The 15,021-nt window shown below is 52.9% G+C and overlaps 1 protein-coding gene across 9 annotated transcripts in view; it reads left to right on the top strand.

Annotated features, from left to right (window-relative positions):
* TOM1L2 (target of myb1 like 2 membrane trafficking protein) overlaps positions 1-15,021 on the top strand; it is a 109,847-nt gene that overhangs the window by 85,856 nt on the left and 8,970 nt on the right. For 6 of the 9 annotated variants that reach the window (XM_069481924.1, XM_069481926.1, XM_069481925.1 and 3 more), the window contains 5 exons: positions 3,465-3,598; positions 6,348-6,396; positions 6,877-7,000; positions 8,655-8,772; positions 9,946-10,021. In XM_069481924.1, the coding sequence (XP_069338025.1) occupies positions 3,465-3,598; positions 6,348-6,396; positions 6,877-7,000; positions 8,655-8,772; positions 9,946-10,021 (501 nt within the window). Of the gene's footprint in view, positions 1-3,464; positions 3,599-6,347; positions 6,397-6,876; positions 7,001-8,654; positions 8,773-9,945; positions 10,022-12,295; positions 12,386-15,021 lie in introns of all 9 variants that reach the window. The other 3 variants (XM_069481928.1, XM_069481927.1, XM_069481922.1) reach the window with 1 other exon arrangement.

Below are 15,021 nucleotides of genomic sequence, written 5' to 3'. Positions count from 1 at the left end.
ACTTGCTCCCCAGCAGTCAGCTGGGGCCTGTGCACTGTGGGGAGACGGAGGTCAGCTCCTCTCTCTCCCACCCGGTGCTTCCTGTGTTGGACATTTTCAAACATAGAGCAAAGTAGAAAGCATTTTACAGTGGACATTGTATATTTACCACCTAGATTCTACCATTAACGTTTTATAGAGTGAGACCTGTCTCAATAAAAAAATAATAAAAGTTAACCTAAATCCGTGCTCCCTTGTCAGCCCTGAGTAGATGCTCACTGCGCTTTCATGATGTGTGAGAAATACTATGATTATTTTACGTCATTCACTTCCGTCCTGGCTGTTGGAATCCTCTGCGTGATCTAATGTGATCGCTTCTTTCATAAGTTTGGACATTTTTATTTTGTTTTCATGTTGAGGGCCTGGCCTCACATTAGTATCACTCGTGGGCACCCTTCATTTCTGTAATCAGGGCTTCCGCTGTGTGTCGGTTTTCCTGTGCACCGTCATCGCCCAGTGGCTGGGTGTGACTTGCGGCAGTCCACTGCGCCTGTGGCAGTTACTGTGTGGCAATCTGTCACCGACGGAGACCCGGCCAGGCTTCGAGGCCCAGGCCAGTTCTCGAGTGCCCCTCTCCTGGCTGGCCTTGGGATGTGAGCCACTCAGAGTGGCATGGAGTGGGCATTGTGCACTTCACTCCTCACCGGATATCAGTGACCTCTGCAGTTAATTTCCAGTGTTTGCCTCTTGTTGTCAACCCCGGCACTCGCCCGCATGTGTGTAAATGCTTACTGCTGCTTCAGTGAGGCCTGGGGTGAGTCCTAGGGAGGGAAAACTAGATTCCAGAAGGACAGGAATTCCCCATTCTCCAAAGGAAGGGTACTGGGAAGAAGGCCGAGCTTACGTGGGTAACTGAGACCGGACAGTGATGAGGAGCTGGTGGTTTGGGGAGATCAAGGGTCAAGGTGCTTTAGAGTCAAGGTTCCCACGGCCAGCTGAGTGGAAACCCCAGCTTGACTGCCTTGGACACCTCCTTCCCCCCTCCAGCCCCAGCCACATTCCCACCAGCAGCAGAGATGCAGAAAGGGGCCCCTTTGTGTATCTCTGCTGCTGGTGGGAATGTTATCTGGCTGGGTTGCTGTGACCTGAGCTGGTTCCTGGGAGCCATTGTCACCTAAAGCACCTCATTGTCAGGGAAGAGAGAGAGAGAGATTGTGAGTGTCGGGTGATTTGCTCAAAGCCTCCTACTCCTAGGGATGACCCTGCCTTCTCCAAAACCTAGGATTGGAGTCTTAAGAAAACCAAGAGTGGGAGTCTGTTCGAAGAGAAATCTGCAGGTCCAGACACTGGGCTTGCTTCCCCATTGACCAAGAGAGACTCACAGCCCCATCCTGGCTGTGCAGAGGACGAGAGCCAGGTAGAACCAAGACAAAGGGCAGCAATTGCCATGACCAGATAGACAGGCCCACCAAGGTAAGCCAGAGTCTCCAAAGGGAGCATTTTTCTTAAGGTGAACTCTAGACTCTTGTGTATACAGCTGCCTAAATCTAGGTCTCCTCTGCCCTGACAAATACAGCTGTCTCCACCCTCAGGGAGGAAGCCCTTGGGTCCTGAGCAGCCGCGGGAAGAGAGACAGCAGAAGCAGACTGTGCAGGCCACAAAGGCTGATCTGCTCTGTGATGAGCAGGTGTGTCAAGGTCCCTACCTTGCTACTACCTGCAGTATCAGGCCTGGGACACACAGGGCCCTCCAGCAGTGTATGTGAGGGAACACTATCCTGATACCTTGGACAGAGTGTGCATGGGAGGAATGCCATTTGCCTTCATGAATTAATTCTCTCCAAAGCACTTGGGGAGTGCCTCCCGAGTGTCCGCCGCAGGTACTGGGGAAGCAGGGAAGAGAGGCCTTCTGTCCTGGCCTTCTGTCCAGCTTCAGTCAGAGGGAAAGGCAGATAAGGAGCCCACCCCCATGTGTGAGAGCTGTGTCTCGGGGTGCAGGGAGTATGTGGAAGGGGCGCCTTTGATTCCCCGCTTTGCTTGTTTGACCACCTTGGTGCTGTGATTCACCAGACAATTGCTGAGCTTGTCCGTTGTGTGTGGCTTAGTGCAGGGCTTATGGGCATCCGTGGGTGGGTAGGTAGATGACAACAGCCCCTTCACGGAGTTTATGACCTGGTAGGAGGGAGAACCTTGGAGCCAAGCTAGCCAGATTATGAGACAAGATGCAGAGCTAAACAGAGATTGCCTGTGTCTGCTATGAATAGATCAGTTATTTCCACCAGAAACGATTTCAAAATGAGGCGGTTTTAAGGCCAAACTATGAGAAGGAGGGACTTCTCCTTCATGCCTCGTCCCCTTACCTCACAGGCTCGTCTGTTCCCTCCAGTGCCCACGTGGGTGGGTACGGCATCTCATCCTGCTTTAACCCTGTGTGGCCCATTGGGACCTGGAGCTTCGGTCACAGGCAATTCCTGTGGTCACGGGTGCTGAGGGGCCGGCCTGGCAGGGTTGCCAGCTCCCTGCTCTGTCGTGTCCTCAGTCTGGCGTACAGGATGGCAAGGAGCCTGGCAGGTAGTTGAGGGAGTTCCACCAGCAAGTTGAAACAAGAGCACTGGTGAGGCTGCCGTTCTAGAGCAGGAAAGGCTCGTGGAAGCCAGGCCACAGTGTGCGAAAGCTCTGTCTTCAGGGGGACGTTGCTTCCCAGGGTAGAGAGGGTTCCCGTGGTGACTGGGAGTGAGTGTCATCTTTGGCCTGCCAGGTGGCTGTGTGGGAGCTTGCTGAGCTTCTGAGACCTCAGCAGGGTGGCAGACAAGCCACCAAAATGTACCTTATGCAGTCATAAAATACACTCATGCTGTTGCTGGAAATAAACTGATGTTATCTTTTTGGAGGCCTTTTACTATTACCAATTAATATTCTAAGTGACCGTACCTTTTCATCCAGAAATTCCACTGCTAAGGAACCTGTGCTATGGAAGTGCTGGCCCAAGTGTGTAAGCATGTATGTGTACAAATGTTCATGGCTGCATTATTTGGGTTGGCCAAAAAAAGAGAGACCACCACGTAAGTGCCCAGCAACAGAAGAATGGGAGACACACTATGGTACACACACAAAGGAATGGGGAAATCTGCACAAAGTGATGGGAAGAGGTATCTGGAATATTTTGTTGAAGAGAAAAAGCAAACTACAAAGAATCACATTTTAATATTTTTAAATATTTATGTAAACATGTGCTCATATAGACACAACAGTGAGTCTCTGTGGACGTTCGTCTGTCTACCGAAAGAGTACTCGTTCCCTCTGGGGCAGGAGGGGCAGACAGTGCGGCAGGACCTTCTATTTTGTATTCTCTACACGTCTGGTATTATGAAGACGCATGTACTCCTTTTGTGACTTTTAAGAATCGGTACAAATTTTTTTCAAAGGCAATAGAATGTGACAAAAAGCATACCCAGCAGGCTATCCAGAGGTATGTGTGTTCCCTAGGAGCTGAACAGGACCTGCCGGGCCATGCAGCAGCGCATCGTGGAGCTCATCTCTCGCGTGTCCAACGAGGAGGTCACAGAGGAGTTGCTGCACGTCAACGATGACCTCAACAACGTCTTCCTCCGATATGAGAGGTAGGAGCCAGGTTCCTCTTTTTTCCCCCTTGAAAAGATTGTTGCCATAACAGGAGGATTTCTTGCATAAACAAAGGAGAGAGAGAGAAAAAGAGAGAGAGAGAGATTAGAGTTGGAAAATACTCATCAGAGATGCTAATTTGTTCCCGGCTGACAGGGAAAATGCTTCTTGTTCTCCTGGGAGCGGAGCAGCAGAAGCAGCAGGAAGCTGACGTGCAGAATCAGGCTCTGCCCTCTGCAAGCCTCAGGCTGCAGGCGGCCTCTCCCACCACCCTGCCCAGGGAGGAGCAGGACTTGGGGGACATCTGGGCCCCAGAGCTTCTGCACCTGCTCCTTTGATGATCCTTTGAATTTGAAAAGGATTAAAGGGAATAAAATCTCTACTAAGAAAAAGGATCTCCTCTTTCCCATCTTTAAAAAGAGAAAAAAAGCTTTCCTTCTGCAAATGTCAGTGTCATCCAGAGTGTTCGGGGGAAGCGGGTAGGGCGTATCAGTTCTTTCTGCAGCCAAATCATTCTGGGGTTTGAGGTAACAAATTTGCAATTTTTTTTTTCCATTTCCAAAGCCAAAGTCCAAAATGTCTTATTTAGACCTAGTTTTAAATAGGAAGTATAATGGCAAACACAGTTCCCATCTCATCACTCTGATGGGTACACCTTGGGCTTTCCTGAATGACCCAGTGTCGGGACCAGAAAGGACCTTGACCAGCCCGACCTTCTCTCCTTAAAGCTGAGGGCCGAGAGGGTGGGACAGTGGCCGGAGTCTCCTGCAGACTTGAGGTCCTGGCCCCCTCTGCCACACCAGCTGACTCAAGCTTGCAGTGTGGATTAATCAGGAGGACAAGGATCTGGCGTGAGTTAGGGTCAGTGTGATGGATATTTGCATTTGCACTGCCCTTTGGGGTCTTAAAGGGTGACTGCTGTGGTTTCATAACCCGGGCTTTGTCTCAGCTTTTGACCATGGAAGCAGAGCTAGGTCAGATGGGAACTGCCTGTGCCCATCTGACAGGTGAGGAAACCTCTGCAGTGGGAGTGTGGGGCCCCAAGAGCCCCAGTGTGTCAGTTGGAGAATAGGAGCGATCTGAGGGGCCTTGACTCCTACCCTGAAGCCCCTTTGTCTTACCATGTGGTTCCAATTTTTCCATGTGAAGTAGCCTGGGTTTTAACCTGTTAAACCCATTTAAGCCCCTGCTAGAATAGGATAACAGGAGCTAGCTAATGTGAGCATTTTCACCCACGAGTCTGCCAGTCCTAGCATTACAAAGAATTCAGAGGCAAAGTCTGGGGCCCGTGTCCCATAGGGACTGTCCTGGTTAGAGTGCCTTTGATAAGACTAATTCTTCCTCTGAGAGAGTGTGGGGAAGGTGCCACAGGAGTAAATTTTTTCAGATGTATTAATATTCTCATTATCCTTATAGACCACTGTTGCAAAAACCCACATAAGTCTTTATTTTTGTTGTTGTTGTTGGTGGTGGTGGTGGTGTTGAGACAGTCTTGCTCTGTTGCCCGGGCTAGAGTGCTGCAGCGTCATCGTAGCTCACAGCAACCTCAAACTCCTGGCTTAAGCGATCCTCCTGCCTCAGCCTCCCAAGCAGCTGGGACTACAGCCACACACCACCATGCCCAGCTAATTTTTTCTACTTTTGGTTGCCTGGCTAATTTCTTTCTATTTTTAGTAGAGATGGGGTCTCATTCTTGCTCAGGCTGGTCTTGAATTCCTGACATCGAGCGATCCTCCTACTTCAGCCTCCCAGAGTGCTAGGATTGCAGGCATGAGCCACCGTGCCTGGCCGACATAAGTCTTTCTTAAAGCCACAGTGGACACTCACTGCCTAACCAGATTGTTCCTCCTGGGGATCCCTTGTCACCAGATGTTGGCCCCAGCAAGTTGGGAGACAAATGTGGAGCAGTGTACCTCACTAAAGCCCAGTTTCTCGGGCTCTAGCTGGAAAAAATCTCTTGGCTACCTCTTTGCCCGTGGTGTTTTGGAGCTTTGAAATATGATGCAGAGCATGATATGTTCTCCCCTACCCCACATACACCTCACAACTGCTCTTCCGATCCCCACCTGGTATGAGGATGACTTGGGTGTGGGAGAGGGGAGGCCTTCCCAACGTTTCAAACCCAAGTCCTGTCTGCACCGTGACTGGGTGCGAGGAGACCCCCTGGCTGACCTGCCCGCCCTGCCCTGCCAGCAGCCCCTCCACGGTTGGCCCAGACCTCCCCGCAGCTACTGGCCATTTTACCAGGCCGTCTTCCTCCTCTTGGTGCCCGCCCCATGCAAACCCTAATCCCTTTCCCCCAGAGGTTGAATTGGGGCATTTTAGCAACACTACCAAGTTGCTCCCCAGCACAGCTCTGGGAAATAGGGAGGGGTCTACGGTTACTGCCTGGACATTTGAGACCCTCGAGGTAAAGTGGCCAACCCACACTCCCTCCAGGGGCGAGAGGAGCACCCTGGATCTGGGTGTGTGAGGCGACCCTGGGGTGCTCATAGGCAGCTCGTCAATGGGCCAGCCACCACCTTCCCTGACGCTGACTCAGGGTGCCGTGTGACAGGCTGATCCTCGCCGGGGGGAGCCCCACGCAGAGGAGAGTGTGGCAAGTTGTGTGTGTCTGGGTCTACTCCCCCAGCCCTCAAATGGGATTGGCTGGTCTTGGTCCCAGGGACTCTGCACAGGACCAGCGAGCACCCACTGGCGTGTCCCGGCATCCTCTCTCCTCACTTCTGCTTTCTCTTTCTCTGGCAGGTTTGAACGGTACAGGTCGGGCCGATCAGTTCAAAACGCCAGTAATGGGGTAAGTATTCCTTCAGAATTCTCTCATCGCCTGAGGCTGGGCCCACCCCTCCACGTTATAGAGGCTGGGCCCACCCCTCCACGTTATAGAGGCTGGGGAGACCTGCTTTGGGTTGGCCTCTCTTCTAGTTTTTCTCACGGGGTTTAGAATATTTGGGTACCTGAAGAGCAAGCTCTGGTTGATGGGGTGTTGGGGAAGAGCTAGCAGGCACCCCTGACGGGAAGGTGACAAGGAAGCTCCCAGGGACAGTCACTGTCCTGGTGACTCCGTGCTGCCTCCTTCAAGTGGGGACAGGGAGGAGGCTCACTGACAGCGGGGGCACACCGCGGACCCTGAAGGCAGGTGAGGGAAAGGGCACTGCTTCCGGACTGGTGCAGCCCGATGCTTTTCCTCTCGGACCCCTGCACAGTTGCCTGCCGGCTTTCAGCCTGGAGCCGACACAGGGCTCTGGGGCTCATTGCCGGTCTCATGTTCTGACAGGTACTGAACGAAGTGACTGAAGACAACTTAATAGACCTGGGGCCAGGGTCTCCAGCTGTGGTGAGCCCGATGGTGGGGAACACAGCACCCCCATCTTCTCTCTCCTCCCAGCTTGCAGGCTTGGGTGAGTATCTCGTGGCGGCAGAAAGGGCCCCTACCACTGGCTTCCTTTCTAAGCCACTTCTCCTCTTCTTGGAAGGCCTGAAGAGAGCCTTTTGGGTAATCCATGTGAAAGTATATTCCTGAGTCCTGGCCAATTGTACCTATTACCTTCAATTCTTAATTTCTTTCCCTAAATTTGATGTTTAAACCTGTATTGAAAAGCAGGTGCAGAGGAAGTTCCAAGGATTTGGAAGTTGTTTGCTTTTTAAAGAAAGGTAGTCTGTTGTGTTTTATCTGGAACATTCCCTGTGGTTGAAGTGATTTCCTTTTCAATATTAACTAGGTCAAGGATGGCCAATAGGTTTCAGCTCATTGGCTGCTTGGAACACAGGTTTGAGGAAGATGCCACAGCTACATCAGGGCTTAGAACAGTCTGTGATTGATTGGCAATGTCTGCAGTGGGCTTGGAAATAGGAAGCGGTGGCATTGACACTTTTGTTCTCCTTGAACTATGCCATCAACCTAAAGCATTCCATTGTCTGGAACTTAAACAAAAGAAATTCACCACTTTTCTACAGTACATTCAGTTTGAAAGTGTGTATATGACCCTAGGTGCTTCGGTTATGCTGGATGGTACCAATTTATAATAAAATTATAGTAGTAAAATAATTAATAAGCATGGCTCTCAAAATTGTTTCCTCTGCCTTTTTTGTTTTCCCTTTTTCTTAATATTTCTCTGTCTACCTTCACTTCCTTTGAATTGAAGTTAGCTTTTATTTAATGGCCTGTGTGTTGCTGTAATTCTAGCTTCTCAATATTGCATATATCTGTAGCCACTATTTCCCTGTTGGAACGGATTTCTCTGCCTTCAGTCTATGCAGCTTACATGCTTACCAGATTTAATACAAAACCTTCAAATTAGATCCTGCTACCTCCCTTCTTAAAAAATGTGTAGCATCTCACCATCCACTGCGTTACCTAGCCTTGGAGGCCTCATCAGCCACCTCCACCTGCCTTTCCAGCCACCTCCTCCTCGCCCGTGAGCACTGTTCACACACCCTGAACTTCCAGACCTGTGCCTTTGTACCTGCCTTTTCCCCTTCTCCCCAGCATACTCTCAGTCATCCTCAGAGACTCACTGTGTTGGTTTTGTGTCTTTCCCAATGTCTCAAGCCCAGCACTCCTGTTGTCTGTCTGTCTCCTGCCTACTCGGGGAGATTCTTAAGGCCAAGGACCATGTCAGATTCCATTTTGTCCACTTGAATTCTAGCTCTGAGCATGGTGGGTGCCTAAGAAATATTTACTACGTGAATAAATGACCCAGGTCCTTGGACATTGTGGTTGAGTTAATGAGAGGCCTACCTTAGAAGGGCATTATGGGAAACACGCAGGTGCACTGGCCCGGGTCCTGGCCTTCTCACCACCAGCAATCTCCTTTTCATTGTGATGACTCTTTCCTCTCCTTGAGAAGCTTGGCAGGCAGTGGCTCTTCTGTCCCCCATCTGGGCCCTGCACTGGCAGTTCCTGCATGTGGTGCAGTGGGAGTGCCTAGGAGAGTCCTGCCCCCAGCCCATGGGACCTGAACTGCCCAGCCGGTGTCCTAGCCTGGGGGCCCTCCACCAAATCCACAATCCACGTTTGGTTCTCATCTGCCCCCGTTTGTTTTGTTGCCACAGACTTGGGGACAGAGAGCGTCAGTGGCACCCTCAGTTCACTCCAGCAGTGTAATCCCCGTGATGGCTTTGACATGTTTGCCCAGACAAGAGGGAACTCTTTGGCCGAGCAGCGAAAGACGTAAGTGGGGCCCCTTCCAGTGGCTTTCTAAAGATATTGGGGAGATTGACCCAGGTTTGGTCACAGGCCAGCACAAGAAGGCCTTTGATTTCCCAGGTCCAGGACTGCCAGGAACTGTGAAGCACAGCTGTGAGGGCTTGGCTTTAGATGCAGGTGTTGAATGGACGCCAACCCCCCCCCCCCACACACACACACTCTCTCTCTCTCCCCCTCCCCCCACCCTTGAGATGGACCGCAGTGCGATTTCTGTCAGCGTTGCAGGTGACTCTTCTCTTCCCTTTCCTCCCCATGCTGCTGCTGCAGACCCCACCTTGCCCAGCCTCTCATCCACAGGAGGAGCTCAGAAGCAGGAGGGTGCAGCAAGGCAGGGACTGAACCAGGTTCCTAGCAGCAAGATTTTCCTGCCTAAAACAGTGGTCAGGGCAGAGGCTTCTCCCACAGCAGCTCTGGCAAGGATGAACCACGTGGAACTGGGGGAGTTGATTCCAAAGTGGACACCCCCCTGCATCTCAGGGAGGCAATGTGCATGCTTTGCACTTTCTGTTCAGCTTAGAGGTGGGTGAGCAACACCCTTCCCCACCTTTACCACGGACCCAGCATCTTGGTGCATACGGCTCCCTGAGTCCTGCTCAGGACTCAACATCATGACCAGAAGCCCACGGCCCCACGCACTCTTCACCAGCAGAAGTGGCTTGTAAAACGGATGCAGCTGTTTTCCGGGGTCAGGGAGTGGAGGGAGACACCCCCCAAAATCAGTGACTGTCCTGGTCCCAGAGAATGCCTTCCTTGTCAAATGCTGCTGAGGCTGCTGCTTATAAAATAAGAATTAGTTACTTTGCTTTTGTCTAGCTGTCCTTCTGAGGGGTTTCAGGGCACTTTTGACATCCTGTCATTGAGCTTCAGAGATACCCCATTATTGTTACTCAAGAGAGGGATGTTGAGGTGCATAATATCCCAGATCCCAGAGGAGATTAGTGGCTGAACCCGAGCTGGGACCTAGGTCTCCTAGCTTCAGCTGCAGGGAGACAGGCGGCATGAGCCCTTAGCCTCTGCCCAATGCCAAGGTCACAGGAAACAGTTTTCCAAGGACATCTGAGGAAGGTGCCATGGGATAGAAAGTGATTACTAAGCACTGGGGGAGAACTCACTCCGCGTGTGCTGCTTCGTCCCCAGGGTGACCTATGAGGATCCCCAGGCTGCTGGAGGACTCGCTTCTGCACTAGACAGTCGAAAACAGTGCTCGGAAGGGGTAGGTCTTTAACCCTGTTTTCCTGCCTGGAGGCTTCTGGAGGGAAAGTCGGGCAGTTTGGCAAAGCTAGCTGGATAATTTGGCAGCAGCTGGCTTGCACGGAGGGCAGGGACACACTGAGGAGAGATGCGTGGAACCCTTGTGTGCTACCAGGCAGTGGCTCATTGAGTCTTTCCCCTCCCCATGAGGTCACCCCCCATGTGAGCTTTCTCACGATACACAGAGGAAACAGGCTTGGGGAGGTGGGAGATGGGCCAAGGGGCGCTCAGAGAGTAGACGGCAAGGGGGATCCCATCCTAGGGGTGTCCAACTCCAGAACCCCTTCTCTTCCTACCACAGGGCCCCTGGTCACCTGTTACAGTGCCCTGGGGGTGGGCAGTGCTCTGACAAAACCGTGACCTGCACCAGAAGGACAGTACTGACCTGAGCCACATCTCTGGTGGTCACTTGTCACCGGCCCAGCAGAGCAGTGCCGACCCCATTAGAAGGCACTTGAGGGTCAGGATTTGTTTGGGGAGCTGGAGCGGTTGGTGGTGTCTGGGCGGCGTTCTGGGAAGCTCCATGTCTAGATATGGAGCAAAGCCAAGGGGGAGGCACTTCGAAGTAGAGGATGGTACCTGCTTGAGCCCCCAAACACAGCCATGGTTTCTACAAGATTTCAGATTACCGAAGGGGAAAGGAGTTATGTCTTAATGCTTGTCGTGAGATTTTTCTCCTCTTTGTCTAACTAAGATGTGTGTGGAAGCAGGTCTGTTTGCAGGGGAGGGAGGAAAAGGGCCTTGGAACAGCTGCCCACAACAAATGGAACTCCTGTCAGGTCCCCAGCTGTGCTAGAGAAGGGCAATGCTCACCTGTCCCCTGGACAGGAAGGTTTACGAAGGGCTGTTTGCTTCCCGAATACCAGTTTTTAGCCTCCTGCAGCCCCTGTCCAAGTGGGCCCAGGCAGGCAGCAGTTCCTACCTGGCTCCCCCGCTGCTGCTGAGCCCCTCCTGCAGATGAGGAGCTGGGGGGGGGCGGTGCACGGAGCTCGCCCTTGCGTTGGCCCAGCCAACCTGATCTGAGGGCATGTGTCCCACTGCACTGGCCACCAGGGGGCACAGAAGAGCCATCCAGCTGCCTTGGGTTCTCAGCACCCTACTTTTCCAAAGAAGGGGTGGGCTGTGCCACTGGGATGCCCAAAATCTATGCAGTCGTCCAGGTTCTGTTTCTCCCATTATGAGAATGTCCTGCCACCTGCCCCTAGGGGAGCATTAGAGAGCTGGGCTGGGGGCCTGCCAGCACACGGCCTGGTGTGGCCACCCGCTGGGAACAGCCCTGTCCCCCATCCAGGCTGACCTTGTTTGCTTCCCACTCGGGCTCCAGCGCCTGCCTTGTGCATGCCAGGGTGTGTCCTGCTGTACCCCTGTCATTATCAGTGTCCAGGCCTGGGTCTGAGCCCAGGAGATGTGGGTGACTTTCCGCCCTTTACCCTTTGGGTGCGTGGCATGGACTGGCTCCCTGTTTTCAAAGGTCTTGATGACTGCAGCAAGTTTTCCACACCGTGGTAGGCAGATTGCTTTTCGTGTTTGCTGCTCAGTGGGGTGATGCCATGGCTACAGCCTCAGCGGTGCAGGGCGGCAGGGCACTGGCTGGCTGTGTGTGTCCGTGTGTGCACACATGTTCTTGCCCATGTGCAGCACTTCAGCACCTTGTCCCATCCCAAGCCATGCTGACCTAGAAATGAAAATAGGGCCAAGGGAGAAATTCAGAACACAATAAAGAGGGGGAGAAAATTGTGTAGCCACACCTCTACAAAGCAAGTCCAACCAAGTCGGTCATCTTTACTTTATCATTTAAAAAAAGACAGTAAAGAATATACCTAAATTCAGGGTTCAAGTTAAGAGTTTAGAAAAGGAATACATAGCCCACTAGAAAGGAGAAAAAGAAAAAATGCAGGAATAAGTCAGAAAAAAGTAGAAATGATTTTGCAAAAGCTGGTGCTTTGGAAAGTTGGCCCCATGGAGAGAAGCAGCCGCGCTCGGCCTTCCCTGGCCTCACGGAGATGAGCCAGGGGCATGAGTATATGTGTCCTGGTGGGATTCCTGGTTACTAAACTTTCTTCTTCTTCTTTCCAGGCAGGTAAGGGGCACATGCCAGGGGTGGAGGTTGGGGGCAGGGGCATGAAGTTACCTTTCCTTACATGACAAAGGATTAAGTCTGAACAGTGACTTTTCTGTTTCCACAATATGTGCTATTGACTTCTTTCTCTTGGGTCTTGCTGTGACTTTTCTTTCTGGGACTTTTCTGTCCTCGGCCCAGAAGAGAGGTCGAGGTGGGGACTCTGACCTGGAGCCCATAGACAGCTGGCTCATAACCCAAGGAATGGTGAGGAGTCACCAGCCCAGCCGAGCCTGCCGTCTACCCAGCCCCTGTCCTGTGTTACAGCCTACGCCTTCCTCTTGCCACCTGCTGAGCCCTCGTGAATCAGACAGTACAAGGCCATGCTCTCTCTTTCTGACAGGGGTGCCAAATTTGCCCTCCTATTTTGGTATAACCTCCTTAAGCCACAGACTTCCAGTCCCAGAAACACCTTCTCTGGTTTTCTGCTGTGGTCCATGCCCCTGGGCCGTAAGGGTCTGGGACATTAGCAGGGATGAGGGGAGGGTATTTTCCTTCCTTTTACTGTCTCTGGGGCTCTCGGCAGTATTCGCTTTTCCAGGATGAGCACAAATTACTGTGGCTTTTGTTTGGGAGGGGACAGTTCTAAGGGAACAGATTCAAAGTATCTGACCAGTCAGAAAATCCATCCAGCCCAGTGTCTGTGGATTTGGCAGTCCTAGGCTTGATGGGTTTTTATAGTATGGTGACTTGTGTCCACTAAGTCCCCCCAAAGGATTTGAGGCCTCTTAAAGAAATACACAAACACTGTAGGAACAGAATACAAAGAAGACAAAGCCGGGGGGTTCGATGTCATACATGCAGTTAGTTCTCATGCAGCAGAGCTTTTCTGGCACCGAGACCTGGGCGGGTCTCTCCTGCCTTGTCTGTTCAGGTGCCCTGAGCCTGGTGCAGGGAGAGAGGGTGACCTCATCCCAGGCCACATGCCTTGGGATGACCACTTCACCTGTAACAGAGCCCAGAGCTCTGTGTGGTGGGGCCCGAGCTGGAGAGAATGCAGGGAAGGAAAGATGATGAAAGCAGTGGAAATGCAGGCCTCTGCCTCCGGGTGGGGTGGGGTAGGGGGCGCATAACTGCCGCCTCTGTGCTGTGCCAGGCTGTGGCCAGGGGTGGGGCCAGCAGATCCCAGACTGCAGGCAGCACAGGCGCCGCCTGCTTGAGCAAGGTGTGACCAGCGAGCAAGGACGTGGGCCAGGCAGGACTGCCCAGAACCACGGGAGTGAGGGGCGCCTGCTGGCCACACGGTCTGGGCTGGTGCCCTCTGCGCAGCCACGCTCTCAGACGGGGCAGGTCTCCCCCCACCTGTCACTGCAGTGGCACACTCCTGATCTGGGTGCAAAGGTAGTCATTCCTGGCCCGGGCCCTCGTTTGCTTCTCTGGGGACAGGCTGGCTCCTGGAGACCACGTCCACTCCATTGTCCACACTGGGAAGATCCAGCCTAGCCTGTGTGCCCTTGTGCCTATTCATCCTGCAAAAAAGGATACTGCCCACACAGCTACCCTGAGTGTGGCCTTGGCAGCTGGTGGTGGCGCCTGCCTCTGCCCACACAGGCTGCCTCTTTACTGCCCTGGCCCCACGTAGAGCTCCCGTCTCTAATTCCCAGAAACAAACTCCACTAACAGCTAACCTGGTGTCTCGCCCGCCTGACTGCAGTTTTTTTCTTTACAACAACGTACATTAATTGCTTTGCCTTACTTCCCATAGTGTAGAAACTGTGAGTCTGTCCAAACCTCCCAAGTACAAATTCTTTACTTGGAAACTTTTTGTACTATGAGTGAGACCAAAGGTGTTCCAGGGGTGGGGAACCTCCAGCCCCAAGGCCACACGTGGTCCTCCAGATCCCCACATGTGGCCCCTCAACTGAATCCAAACTTCACAGAGCAAATCAAAGGGCCGCACTCAAGGCTGCAGGAGGCCACGTGTGGCCCCGAGGCCGCAGGTTCCCCGGCCTTGCTGGGGTGCTGGTTGAAGTGTTGTGGGGGGTGTTTCACAGCCGTTCTGGAAACAGCACACCTGAGCTGCAGAAACCGCGCCTGGCACATTGAAAACTGGATGGCTCGTTTCTTGTGGACGTGGGCTCTGGGAAGCTGCCACGGAGCGTCCCATGGGGCCTTACTCTCCTGGGCCTTCAGGGACATGAATGTCCAACACAAAAGTTAACTAACAACACCAGGGTCATTACTAGTTGAAGAGAAATGAGATCTGTCATGAGCCAGCGCCCAGGGCTCCTGTGCCCTCCCGCCCCAGCCTCTCCAGCTCAAGGTCCTTTCGCCTCTCCTGGCTGATGACCAGCTAGGGGTGTCTCCCTCGCGCAGGGTACAGCCAGGAAGATATCCTGTTGTCAAAACAAGAACAGAAGTAAAAAGAGTTAGTAAAGAGAGTTTGCTCCCATCAAAACCCAGGCTTGGGCTTGGAGGGAGGGACCCCTACTCTGCCCTGGAGGCTCTTAAGCCCCTCCCACTCAGGACAGATGATCAGTATCCCTGGGAGGCCCAGACACACCTCTCCCCCTGGGCAGGCGACCCTCCTGGTCCCTGAGGCAGAGCTGCCCCTGCCTGCAGTTCCAAGGAGAGTCAGCCGACAGCAGGACGCCTCACCCAGCGCTCACATCAAAACCTGCTGATTCTGACATCCGAGATGCCTACTTCTCTCTGGACGCTGAAGATGGGCAGGGCTGGTCTCACCACTGCCGCAGCTGAGCCGGCCAGGCCTGCCCACTGCCTTCAGAGGGGCTGAGCTTCAGGCGCCCATCTCTGTTGGAGGGTGTTTCGTGCTAGCTTCCTTTCTTTTTCTCTCTTTATATCTCTCCTTCCTTTCTGTCTCCTTCCTCCAACTTACGCTC

This window comes from Eulemur rufifrons, chromosome 9, assembly GCF_041146395.1.
Source record: "Eulemur rufifrons isolate Redbay chromosome 9, OSU_ERuf_1, whole genome shotgun sequence".
NCBI lineage: Eukaryota > Metazoa > Chordata > Mammalia > Primates > Lemuridae > Eulemur > Eulemur rufifrons.
This window is presented reverse-complemented; position numbering and strand designations above follow the sequence as displayed.